The following is a 13,373-nucleotide window of genomic DNA, read 5'->3' on the forward strand; positions in this document are numbered from 1 at the left end:
ATTTCCTTGGTGTCGGCCCCCCTTGCCGTTCGATTGTCTGTCAGTTCTGGTTGTGCGAGGAGGCGCAGTGTGTCTACCTACGCTGCCATCTTGGTTCTCAGAAGCAATATTCTTTAGGGCTCAATGTAATGGGAAGGGAGTGGGGAGGAAGAGCCACATTACATGCCAGGCATTTTGCATACGTTTTGTTTAATCCTCTTAGTACTCCCCAGAGCTTCCTAAAATTGGTTATTTACAGATGAGAAAACTGAGACTCGGATTAAATAATTTACCTAACGGTGACCCAGGTTGAAGGTGGCACAATTGAGATTCAAACGCAAGACCGAAAGTCCATGCTCTTTGTAAGTATGGGGTTAGGATATTACAGCATATGGCATAGGAATCAAATGTTCAAACATTCAAAACTTCAGCACCTTTGTTTCAATGTAGTTTGTGTCTCAAACAGCAGTTCTCATACTTCCAAGGGGTTTGTAATGTGCCAAAAAGATAAACGCGGCACATCTTGGAAGGCCAATTTCAATAAATTCTAAGTAATTTAAAGTGCATTTATTGCTTTTATACCAAAAGCAGAAGTTAATACTAAGGCAAAAATCAGAAACAACAAGTAGGTATACTGAGCACAGCTTTGTTTTAATCAGTAATTAGTGCCTACTGTGTGCCAGGTGCACCACACTAGATGCAAGGGATACTAATAATAAAGTATGGGCCCCGGCTGATGTGGCTTAGTGGATTGAGTGCCAGCTGCGAGCCGAAGGGTTGCTGGTTTGATTCCCAGTCAGGGCACATGCCTGAGTTGTGGGCCAGGTCCCCAGTAGGGGGCACACAAGAGGCAACCACACATTGGTATTTCCCTCTTTTGCCCTCCCTTCCCCTCTCTCTAAATAAGTAAAATCTTAAAAAAAAAAAAAAAAGTTACGGTCCCTGCCCTCAAAGGAGCTTGTTTCCAGTTTAAAGTGCATCTCAAAAATCCTGAAAACAATTCCACCACTCAATTTTTCAGTGTAATATATCATAGCACATCTACCAACCAGTTATAGAATGTTAAAGCTAAAACAAACCTTTGATATTATTTGGCCAAGTCTCTTGTTTTATAGAGCGGGGGGAACTGAAGGAGTGGCCATTTGTGCCTAGAACTTGATTTTTTGTTTTTAATTTTTAAAAATATCAACATGCAGTCTCCTATAACATATCTGTATAGTTGCTTCCTACTCGAAAAGGACCTTATAATTTATACCATATTAAAGTAAGCATATACTCTCATACCCCATCCCAGTATTTGTGATAAACCAGAGATCAGGATCATCCAAGGCTGACCTTGGCCACAGCTGCACGGGTCTTCCTCAGAATTCGAGACCACAAGGCCCCCGTGCCAGACAGCACCTGCCAGCCAGGGCCTCACTTCCCCACACTTCTGTTCTCACAGTGAGCCTCAACTTCTCCACCTGACACAGAGCAAATTAGGAATGGGTGCTGGGGAATAAGAAGACTAAGCTCCACAGGTGAAAAGAGAAAGCCATATTCATTTGAGCTGAGTGACCAAAAATGTAAGGGAAAGAGGCCAGAGGCAGAGGCCAGTGTTGGAGCCAGGAAATGAACCTCTAGTGTTTCTGAAACATGAGGGGCACAGTAGTGTTCAGCTCACTTTACCACCAGCATCTGATTTTTTTAAATGCTCGCTGTTCAACTTAAAAAATGAAAAAATTGCCCTGGCTGGTGTGGCTCAATGGACTGAGTGCTGGTCTGCAAACTAAAGGGTCGTCAGTTCAATTCCCAGTCAGGGCACATGCCTGGGTGGCAGGCCAGGTGCCCAGTTGGGGGTGTGTGAGAGGCAACCAACTGATGTTTCTCTCTCTTTCTCCTTCCCTTCCCCTCTCTCTAAAAATAAATAAAAATCTTTAAAAAAATTAATGAAAAAATTTCTCCCCAATTTTAGTGATTACTGAGGACTCTATCTACTTCTGGCCCACTGTAGCCAGTCCTGTGGTAGACTGTGCAGCCTGAAAAGTTCCTTTGAACATACATTTTTGATAGCCTAGTGGTAAACCTAACTTTTAAAGCCAAGAATGCTTAATTTCTCCCTGTAAAACCAACATGATTTTGACTTCACCAAACTGACATGTCCAATAAAAAGTAGATAAAAGGAATGAAAGACAGTAAAGACACCTTTTCCAATGCTTCTTAAAATACATCTTTTTATTTCCTTCAGTGTGTATTTTTTCTTTAATGTGTTGTGAATTCATCAAATATAACCACTTAGGGTTGCTTTTACTACCTCTACTAATATGGACAAATAAATTTATAGACATTATTTTAAATGTACAGTCTCCTTCAGTTAGCATAATCTTACGTAAGGAGTTATGTCGTCTGTGTTGCACAGATGACATTTTCAGGAACTTAAGGTATAGTGCAGGGACCAGCTTCTGACCCTGACCCTGACCCTGAAGTCTCCTTTTGAGCTCTGCTCCCAGCTTACTAGCAGTTGGGCAAGCCAGCCTAGCAACCCAAGAAAGATGCCCCACGTCCATAAACGTTACATTACAACCTGTCCTGCCTACATCACAGGCTTCCTGCAAAAACTGAGTAGGTCAATATACATAAAACCTCTTCAACAGCTATATAAAGTACTATAAAATGACAATTACAGATTAATCAGTGAAGTTAACCACCAAAATAATTATTTCAACTTCATGCCTATGACCAAAAGCTTTTAAATGCAACAGCTTAAATAAAGTGGTCATTAAGTAAATGAAAACGGTATTGCCTACACTGCATTCCTACACTACTCTACTGAGTCTAACTTTTGGAAAAACTTAATTCATTTTAGAGGAAAAATATCTGAGCTACGATATTTATTAGTGTTTATACAAACAATCTGTAACCACTAATTCAAAAATAGGGTTTTTTTCCTCAATTAGAGCACATTCTTTAAATAGGGCTGTATTTGAATAAGAATTCCACACAAATAGAATATATACCCTTAACACAAGAAAGGAAGGAATATTTTACATTACACAGACCAGATACTCAGTTGGTTCAATCACAATGGGTTACCCTTCCAACCAAATACTTAATTCTTGTATTTATTACAAATGTCGCAGTCAGTTCAGCACAGGCCAACGATCATACACAGCTCTACCATTTAGTAGTGTGAAGCACACCACTGTTTCCATAGGGATATGTGGTACGGTCTTCGTCTCAGAGGCGCTGAAGTGACTGAATTACTGTCTGCTTTTTAATGTTTCAACTAACCTGTGAAGAGAAAATAAATGGTTTCATAAAATTAACTGCAAACCTTCAGGTAAAGAGTATGGTCATTTATAAAGTTTAAAATGGAGGTGGATTCCCAAGCACTTTAAATGATGAAGGCTAAGACAGTTCTATCAGAAAATGAGGTTATGCACTCAATTTCGAAGAAGGTCTTTTAGTGTTCACTTTGTCTGTGCTTTGAATGAATAATCAAAAAAACCAAATATCTACTTTCCAGGCTGCTACTTCTACAGCCGGATAATTCAGTGGTGAAAACTAGTCTCTGTCCTCAAGGAGCTGATACATCTAACAGGGAGACAGACGTACAAGTCGATTACAAGACAGTGTAACAAGTGCTGTATCACTGATCTGTGCCAAGAACATCCACGCGTGTGGCAGGCAGTGGCATGAGACACATCAGGGAAGACTCTTGAAGAGGACAGCCTTAACCAAAGTCCTGAAGGGTACAGAATTAGAGGGCAAGGTGAGGCAGGAAGACAAAAGTAGCAGAAAGTTGGCTCGTCTAACTGTAATCAGGCAGGTGTGGTTGAAATAAAAGCCAATGCACATTAAGGAAAGTGGAAGATAAGGCTGCAGGAACTTAATATGATAAGCTGCTGAGTAATTTAAATTTCATCTTTAAGACAAAAGGGGAAGTTACACATGTGTACACAGCTGTACATACACACCACACACACATGCACAGATGGCTTCTGGAAACGTGATGCTTACCATTCCATTGCCTCATCAAGGCCAGTGCCTTTGGTTGCTGAAGTTTTGAATATTTGCCATTTTCGGTCCTTCAAGGCAGGTAATCCCAGTGAATTTGCCATCTCTGAGGGAGTCATGGCCTGTTCCATGTCCTGCTTATTCGCAAACACCACCAAAATGGCTTTTCTCAGCTCTTCTTCCTAAATTAAACAGAAGATATTTAATTCCTTTAATCAGTGTGCTCGCTTGAGTTTAGCAAGACATGTCAAAAAATCCCTTATTTTAAAAGTACATTTCCTAATTATTAATATGTAATGACCAGTATAAATTATTTGAAATTACAGAGAAGTACGAAGAAAAGAAGCTTCACCCATAATCCAACCTCCCAAACATGACCACTGTTAAAATTTTCAGTATTTTTTACTGCTTCGTAATTTGGATGTTTATAGTTTATTTAACAGATAAATTTATTCATTTAACAATCACATTTACATATAGTTCCCTACCTTGCTTTATGAAGTTTAGTTTAAACTAAACATTAAATTTTGGATGATTTTCTGAACAGTCAAAAAAAATTTTTTAAAGTTAAATATACTCTACACTATGATTACGTGTACCATAAACTACATATAACTTTGCCAGTATTAAATTCTTTTTAGATGCTTTTTAATTAATTATTAGAGAAATCCAAGGGACCCAAGTCATTATATAAAAGTCTTTGTGTAAATCTCTATTTCCTTAACATAATTCTCTAAAAATGAAATCAAAGTATGAAATGTTTCCAGCCTCATTACATATATAAGCAAACTGCTTTCCAGAAAAGCTGTAACAATTTTGACTCCACCCACAGCATATGACTGTGCCTATCTTTAATTCAGCCTCAGTACAACTGGAAATTACATATTTTTCCAGACACAGCAGCACATTATATGATTACTGGGGCATTAAAAATATAAATGTTATCAGCAATGTATTTTTCTCCTGTGAACTGCAGGTTGATGCCTTGTGCTCACTTACCTAATCTGATCCTCAGTCACCGGCTGTAAAATGGTGTCCTGCTTCCCTGTCTGACTTCAGTTCATATTATCTGGCCTCTGAGCTTTGGGGGGTTTTTATATGTATTAATAGAATTAAATCTCTCTTTTCTTTTGTAATTCCTTCCAATCCTTTGATTTAGAAAGCCCTTTCTTATCCAGAAACTTTATACATACTTATTTATATATAGTTATAATAACCCTTTTTACATTTAATTCTCTACACCATTTAGAATTTATTTTTGTATACAAAGAAGGTAAAATAAAATAGTTATGTATCAGTAAGGTTTTTTTTTTAATTTAATCCTCACCCCAGGATATGTTTATTGATTTTATAGAAAGAGGAAGGGAGGGAGAGGGGAGAAGGAGGAGAGAGAGAGACAGAGAGAGAGAGAGAAACATCAACATCGTGATGTGAGAAAGAAACATCCACTGGTTGCCTCCCATCTGTGCCCTGACTGGGTATCGAACTTGCAACCCTTCAGTGCACAGGACGGCACTCCAACCTACTGAGCCTCCCTGCCAGGGCTGTGTCAGTAACAGTCCCCCCACTCATACTCCACCTGCACTTTATACTCCATAATAAATATGTGTTGATTGAATCAATTAAAAGTTAGTTGCTACAGAATAAATAATTTTTAGTTCTTTGTCTGGACGTTTATGCAAGTCAAATCCTAACAGCAAAAATGACCTACCAACAATCTAGCACAACTTGAGAATTGTAAAACTGACATTAATAATCCGTTTCTTTTAGGCAAAACTTTATATGATAAAACTGCATTATGCCATGTGAATTACATCTAAATAAAGCTTTTATTTTTAGAAATCCATCATACCCAAGGCAATTAAACATTCCCTTAAAATTCCTTATACTTGAATTTGGTCTAAGAAGCTCCTATGATATACATGCGATTTTGTTAAAAAAATCCAAAGTTCAGTGATTTTCAAGTCATTAACAAGTCAGACGTCCAAAGTATTCTGACAATACTTCTACTTGGGAAATCAAGTGGCCTAGAACATTCGATGACTACATAATTCATAATCATAGTTTTGGTGAGAAAAACTGAATTTTCTTGAGCATAGGCAATTTCATTACTAATTAAGTTACTCATTAATACATTTGAAAAGCTTATTTCAAATGGAGGGTTTTTTTAAACTTTAAATTGATTATTTAATGCAGCCTCTGAATTCAGTCAGCCAGCCAATAAATAATCTTACAAGTCTCAGTGAATGCAATGTACGGAGTTCTTAAGTGCTATACCCTGTCCCACACACAGGGTATTAAGGTAAATTTGAAGAACTTACATTTTAGGGTGGGAGATATATGTAAGTAAACAAAGTATATTTTTAAATAATGGGAAGAAACGATAAATGGTACAAAGAACACAGTAGAATGAGGGATCAGAAAGTAACAGACTCCTCTCTGGAGCAGAAACATGGAAGATGAAATACACCAATAAGATAGTCATACAAAGGTCTGGGGGGCAGAGGAGAGCATTCCATGCAGGATGAGCAAATGCAAAAGACCCTAAGCCAGGTGTCAGGTGTGAAGGTGGGCGCATTCAAAGAACAGAAGGTCAGTGTGGCTGAGGTACAGGGAAGAGTAAAGAATGATAAAACTGGGAGAGGTAAGCAGGAACCAGAATTACGTCAGAAATCCAGAAATACATTTCTCGTAACATTCATAATTCTACAGCAAACAAACATGCTTATTACCTATACCCATATCTGCGTGCATAAGCTAATTTATATAACTAGAAATACCTTTTTCTAAAAAATCACTTCAGAGGAGTCACAGAATAGTTCAGTTTAAAAAGAATTCAATTCTGAACTTCCTGGAAATCAAGGTTTCTCATTTAAAGAAAGTCACAAGGCTGGGTATTTTTTTGTCTGTAATCATCTACCCAACAGTATTTCTGGAATAGGAGGTAATACACACAAAAGAAAATGATAATAAAGGCACGGTGGGAAATATCCCTACTTTCTTTTAATGATTCCTGCATGTAATAATAAACAGTGAAAACAGAAAGCAACTGTAAATGATTTCCCCACATCTTTATCAGATTTTCTTACCTCCAACATGGCGACTAACTCTGACTTGGAAATGCCAATTCGGTCTCGGTCACAACTGTCTACTACATAAATGACCGCATCTGTGTTTGAATAGTAACATCTCCAATATGGCCTAGAGACAATTCAGAAAGAGAGAATATATTGCTATTTGAAAAAAAGAAGAAACTGGTATGTTAATTTATATGCTAAGATTTGGCAATGACGGTGGTGGTTGCATGCCAACCCTGCCCCACCCGTGTTAGAATCAATGCCATAATGAGGCATTGTTTCTAATTGATCTCTATGTCATATCCCTCAGACATGAAGGTGGAAAGAATGCTGATACACATTAAATCACAGGACCAAGGAATTCAGACTTCAGGCTGAGAGAATATACTCAAAACCTATTAAACCACTAAATGTACAGACAAAAAAGTTGTACTGAACCTAATCATTACATCTTTAAATCTTTAACTAGCAACTCTTTAAGAGGAATGGGTTCTTTAAAAAAAAAATTTCAATGACTTTATATAATAGGCATTAAACTGTTCACTAAAGATACCAAGAAGTAGAATGGCTAAAGTTAGAACCAGACTCAAAAGTGGTTCAAGAGACGATACAAGTTAAAAGGAAGCAGGATGTTTGGAAACGCTCTGTTAATTCATTAAGATGGTACCACAGTGAGCAACCACTGACAGTCACCGAACTTTCACCGTTGCCGGGTCAAGCACAGTGCCCCAGGCAGAAGCCTGACTTCCACAGGGCATCTGTGTTCACATTAGCCCAAAGCAGTGGCTCCGGAAGGTATTTTTATGAAATGTAAGATAGTCTGTCTCACAGAGGAAAGGGCTCACAAGAACTAAATGGAGGACTCTTTTAGTAAAAAATTAGATCTCAACATTCTTATGAAGACACTTTTTATTAAAGTGTTATCTGAAAAACCGGCTTCCTTAGATTATGATTCAATGGAAAGGACAGGCAGCTTTACCTCATTTTAAGCTAAGAGGCTTCCACTTAAATTACAAAAGAAGATATATTTTGGTTTATTGCTGTTAACCCTACAAGAGCCAATCAACGTTAAATACCACAAAATAATCTGGTCTTTGTACCATACCTGATACTGGTCTGCCCTCCTAAATCCCAGACTTGGAATTTAAGGTTCTTGTATGTTACTGTCTCAACATTGAATCCAATGGCTGAAAGATAAATCAGTAGTTTATGTAGACACCAATGCATTCTACCTTCAAAGTATTCAGGCTGATGGAGTTTCCACAACAAAGGGTAATGGTTGAATTACACTATTGGTTGAGATATTATTCTGTTTAAGACAAGACAGTATGCTACGCTATACACACACACCATCAATGAGCAAGATCAGCACCACCCTCAGATTATGTAAGAATCCCCAGTCACCTCTGCAAATACATAATTCTTAGCTCAATGGAAATTCTATTATGTTCAACTCCTGTCATAATACAGAACTAGCATATAAAAGTATTCAGAAAGTTGTATTTAAAAAGAACGGTTGCAGGCATGTTATGAAAATCTGAATTTTGGTAGGTAGCAAACAAACAGGGAACAAAACCAAGGAAGCCCCGATTCTGAGTTTCAGTGGGCAAGGACACAGCAGTGGCTGTATACTGCTCTAGGGAAGTTGGGCTCTCTAAGGCGGGCAATCTCACAGACCCTCACAGACTTGCTCAAGCTCTCATCTGTAATAAAGTCACAGCTCCGTGGTCAAGGGGAGGTGTCCCATCCCTTTTCCCTGCCATTCTTCTTAGGTGAAGCCCTAAGGCAGGACACACAGCTAAGGCAGGATGCAACTGTTTGCATACAAAGGAGTCTAAGGGAAAGTGCAGAGGATGCTAAAAAAATTAAAACTTAGGAGTTATATATACAAAGTTTACTAAGATTTTATAAGCTTAAAACATCATATTACAAACTGAGAACTGTAACTAAACAATTTTTATTTTAGATTTAAGTTTATACTGGTAAATGATTCACAGTCATACGTGGCAAGTATGCCTTTTACAACGAAAAACATAACTTTAACCTAACAAATTGGAGTGAAAAACTAAAAAGCACGTTCATGACATCTCCCACAAGGCAGGCAGGAGTGTCATCACCACCCTCACCAACACCAGGAACACAGCTTATGTGCAAAGGACAAGAGTGCGCTGTCAACCACCATTCCCTGAAAGGCAACCCACCAGACTGTGTGCGTCGCAGGGAAGATGACCAACCCTGAGACACAGCAGTGAGGCGCAATTTTGAGAAGCAAAAAACAAGGGAACTGAAATTTATTGAAAGTGGCAAAAAGAAATAAAAGATGCCATTGAGTTTTAAAAGTTCTTTCATAAAAACTAGCCTTCTTTTTGTAATCTGGAAATTTAAATACTACTAAACATAGGAATACCTTGAATGACAGAGTAACTTTAAAGGCATAATTTAAACACTCAAACAAACTCTATGAACACCTAAACTTAGTTGAAATGTATTAATCTATAAGGAAATTCAGGTCGACAAATGAAAAAAAGTATAAATAACAGGACAGTTTTCTTATGGAGTCAAACAGGACTCTTGGGAATATTTTTCTAAGACATCAACAATGAATTTATTTTTTTAAAGATTTTATTTATTTTTAGAGAGGGTAAGGGAGAGAAATATTAATGTGTGGTTGCCTCTCATGCGTCCCCCACTGGGGACCCGACCCGCAACCCAGGCATGTGCCCTGACTGGGAATGGAACCACTGACCCCTCGTTTCGCAGGCTGGCACTCAATCCACTGAGCCACGCCAGCCAGGACAATCAACAACTAATTTAAAGTTGAGTTTCTTCTCTTGATATTTTTAGGTCCAAGATTAATTCAACATTCAGACTTTTCAACTCAGATCTTACAATTAATCAATACAATTACTTAAGAGAAACTAATATTAATTAAAGCACAAAGTAACAAACATAGGAAGAAAACCACTGCATAGGTAGTATCACTTAAAATCTATATAATTCTTTAAAGAGGTTTACCAAGTATTTTATACACTTCACATATTTCCCCACTCAAAACCAGTGGATATTTGTTATCTTCATTTTATCATTAAAGATACTAGCTCTCAATGAGATTAAGTGGCTTGAGTTCACTTAAGCAATTTTTAAAACAGCTCTAAAGGGCAAAATCCAATTGTGCCCAAGGGTCTATACAGTACACCAAACTGCTCACTTACAGAAAAAAATGCGTTATCAATAATATGCTCATAATGGAAGTTTACAATCATTTGCAATCCTTATAACTACTTTATTATGTGTATTATTAATTCAGAAATAAAATGTAAGATGTCAAACAGAAAGCCCCTACAATTTATCATACCAACACTTACTAGGAATGGTAGTAACGACTTCTCCAACCTGTAATCTGTACAAAATTGTAGTTTTTCCTGCTCCATCTAATCCCAAAATTAAAATCCTCATTTCCCGGGTTCCAAACAGACTTGAAAATATACTTGAGAAAAAGCCACCTTAAAAATAATAAAAGCAAATAAATGTATTAAATATCATCTTATGAACTAGGTCCACAAAACATTTAATCTTGCCATTTGACAGCTACACCAAATTAAATATTACATCACTTTCCTCAATTCATAGATGAGTATTTTTATCTTCCATTGAAATATATTATTCAACATCAAACAAGTAATTACCACTAGTTGGCATGTCCTAGATAATATACCAGGCAAGCATAGAAGATACACTAAAAATAAGAGAAATATGACCACGGCTCTTATGGAGCTCACTTTCTTGTCAAGAGAATGAGTATACTGCCATGACCCCCCCACTACCCCTAAGAACCGGAGGGCAAGTCTGAATGACAGTGGGACAGTGAGATCCTTGCACATGAAAAGCAATTACTGTAGCTGTATAGCAGCAATGCCAACACAACTACCTTCAATCACCAAGATTTCTATTAGCAAAAAAGCACAAGAGATTGAGACACAGAAGCCCAAAATACTTGATAGAAAAATCATTTAAAAATTAACAAAACTACATTCAATCCTCATGAAATATTTCCAGAAGGCTTCCTATATACAAGGTATGGTGTAATACAAAAGCACTTATCAGCAGGGAGGAGGACTATGGTAACCAGCAGGGGCTGAGTCAGGGAAAGGGAAAGATGCACAAACTTTTGTTACAAGGTGAAGAGTTCCGGAGACTGAATGTACCACATGGCGACTATAGTTAATAATAATACAGTGTACACTTGGAATTTGTTAAGAAAGCTCTCTATAGGTTCTCAGCACACAACACACAAAACAATAACTGTGAAGTAATGGATGTGTTAATTTGTTTGATTGTAATTATTTCACAAGGTATACATATGTCAAAATATATGTTGCACATCTGAAATACATACGATTTTTATTTGTCAATCATATATCAGTAAAGATGGAAAGAATTAAAATTAACAAGTTACTATTTGGGGCGGGGGCTGGGTGGAGGTGGGCAAAGGGGCAGGGGAATGGGGACATCTGTAATAGTGTCAACAATAAAAATAAAGTAAAAAAAACTTAAAAAATTATTCTTTATCTCAGCAGGGGCTCTTAGAAATGGTGTTTAAGAAAACCCCTAAGAGTAAGGAAAGTGGACATTTTAGAGTCTTTATAATTCTTTTTACAACAAAAGAAGCTTAACTTTTTCATTTTATGATTACAAATAAAAAGGACCTTGGCTTGATTCCTTTCCACCAAAAGCCATGAGATCGAAAGGTACACTAAACAATATACAAAAGTTGAAAACAGAAGTGATGCCACTCAACAATACACGGTTATTTGACAAAGAAATGACACAATTAAGAGCTGCGAGTCTGGATACATGAACACACCATGGGCTAGAGAACTTGGGAAAGTGTAAGAGAAGGCATGGGACTTGGCAAAGTCCTTTCTATCTCTTACAGGCTTAAAAAAAAAAAAAAAAAAGGCGGAAGAGCAAAACTGACGTTGGTTACGGAAAAAGACAGGAAAGCGCTTGTGATGTTCCAGAGCAGGAAGTAAAATCCCCCCAAAACCGTGGAGGGATTTAAGTAAACTAAAGAATTTCCATCTTCATTTACCGAATTGTAAACAAGGTAAAGAATCTGTATTTCCTTCTGGACTCTAGCAGGGAATCTTTACCTGACGCTTGTGATGACAACGTAATTCCCTCAACTGGCACTTCAGAACTTGAGATGAAAATTTCATTTACTAACCAATAATACCCGCCCCATTTCCTTCTCCACCTTACTCTGTTCTCTACAGGAAAAGCTACAGACAACTGCCAAGATGGCTATAACACAAAATTACGAGCGACATCTCCCTTTGGATGTTTTAAACAGATGCAGTCAGCGACCAGAGAGAGAATCAAGCTTCCACTATGGGGTCAGATCTCATCTTTTACCCAAGAACCCTCATTGCGAAGCTTTGCAAGACTGATCTTGCCAAGCTTTCCAAGACCGACTCTGCCCAGCAAGTCCAGCTAGGTCCGAGGAGGTGAGGGAAAGTTCGTGGTCGAGGGAAAGACTTGGGGTCGGGCTCCCAGGCAGTGCCGGGGCACGGCCCCGCGCCGCCCCCATCCCCACACCGCTGGGACGAAGGGGAAACGAGCCGGGGCGGCCACTCCAGGCAGGGTCCACCCACACAGCCGCAGCGCTACGGTGAGCGAAGTCTTCAACGCCCCTCTCCTCCTCCCGACCCCAGCCTCGGCCGCAGCCACTTGAAGCGCGCCAGAGCGCCCGTCTCAGAGCTCTCACCCATGGTGAACCACCGGTCTGCCCGCGTCGGTCTCAGAGACAGGCCCCGGCCTCGGCAGCGACTCCTACTCCAGTCCCGGTGCCGCCACCTCCGCTCGCCTCGGCCTCCGGCCCTGGCTCGGAGGCAGTTTCCTAGGAAGCCTGGTCCGCCAGTAACTTCCACGTCTGCCACCCGGAGTGGGCGGGAGCGAGCGGCCACCGCGACTGCGCACCGGAGCTGCGGCGGCCTGGGCGTCCGCGTCGCCGCTTTCGACGCGAGTTCTCTGCGAGCTGGGTTGTAGGTTCTGTGAAAGCCAGAAGAGGGAGGAAAAAAAGGTCAAGAATCCCCAGTGTCTCCTGCTTCTACTTTCTTGGATGGGAAGGGCTTTCGAAGTTTCATTTTAAATTCTAACACCAAAAAGTGGCGAATCCGCTGACCAAGAGTGCAAGTCGGGCTTCGATAAGCAGCCAGACCGGAGGCGGGCGCAGTCTGCGGCTTCGGAAGAGTTGCTAGTACTGAAGCGCCCTGCGGGGGTGGCTCTACTTGGCCTGGGTGCCTCGGATAAGGCAATAGG

The 13,373-nt window shown here is 39.3% G+C and overlaps 1 protein-coding gene across 1 annotated transcript; it reads right to left on the reverse strand.

Moving 5' to 3' along the window:
* Positions 1-2,175: 2,175 nt before the first annotated feature.
* ARL1 (ARF like GTPase 1) lies at positions 2,176-13,016 on the reverse strand. The gene is made up of 6 exons (XM_024579022.3): positions 12,820-13,016; positions 10,418-10,555; positions 8,158-8,239; positions 7,065-7,176; positions 3,979-4,157; positions 2,176-3,249 (listed from the first exon to the last, which is right to left on the reverse strand). The coding sequence occupies exons 1-6, from the start codon at positions 12,821-12,823 to the stop codon at positions 3,219-3,221; spliced, it is 546 nt and encodes a 181-aa protein (XP_024434790.1). The 5' UTR covers positions 12,824-13,016; the 3' UTR covers positions 2,176-3,218.
* Between the last annotated feature and the right edge of the window lie 357 nt (positions 13,017-13,373).

This window comes from Desmodus rotundus, chromosome 3 (genome assembly GCF_022682495.2).
Source record: "Desmodus rotundus isolate HL8 chromosome 3, HLdesRot8A.1, whole genome shotgun sequence".
Taxonomy (NCBI): domain Eukaryota; kingdom Metazoa; phylum Chordata; class Mammalia; order Chiroptera; family Phyllostomidae; genus Desmodus; species Desmodus rotundus.

What these genes read in the sequence shown, in the direction of transcription:
- ARL1 (XM_024579022.3), bottom strand. An exon ending in AGTCGTTACTACCATTCCTA is followed by an intron (nt 8,240 to 10,417) that starts GTAAGTGTTGGT and finishes TTTATCTTTCAG; the next exon opens with CCATTGGATTCAATGTTGAG. An exon ending in CTTGATGAGGCAATGGAATG is followed by an intron (nt 3,250 to 3,978) that starts GTAAGCATCACG and finishes TTCTCTTCACAG; the next exon opens with GTTAGTTGAAACATTAAAAA.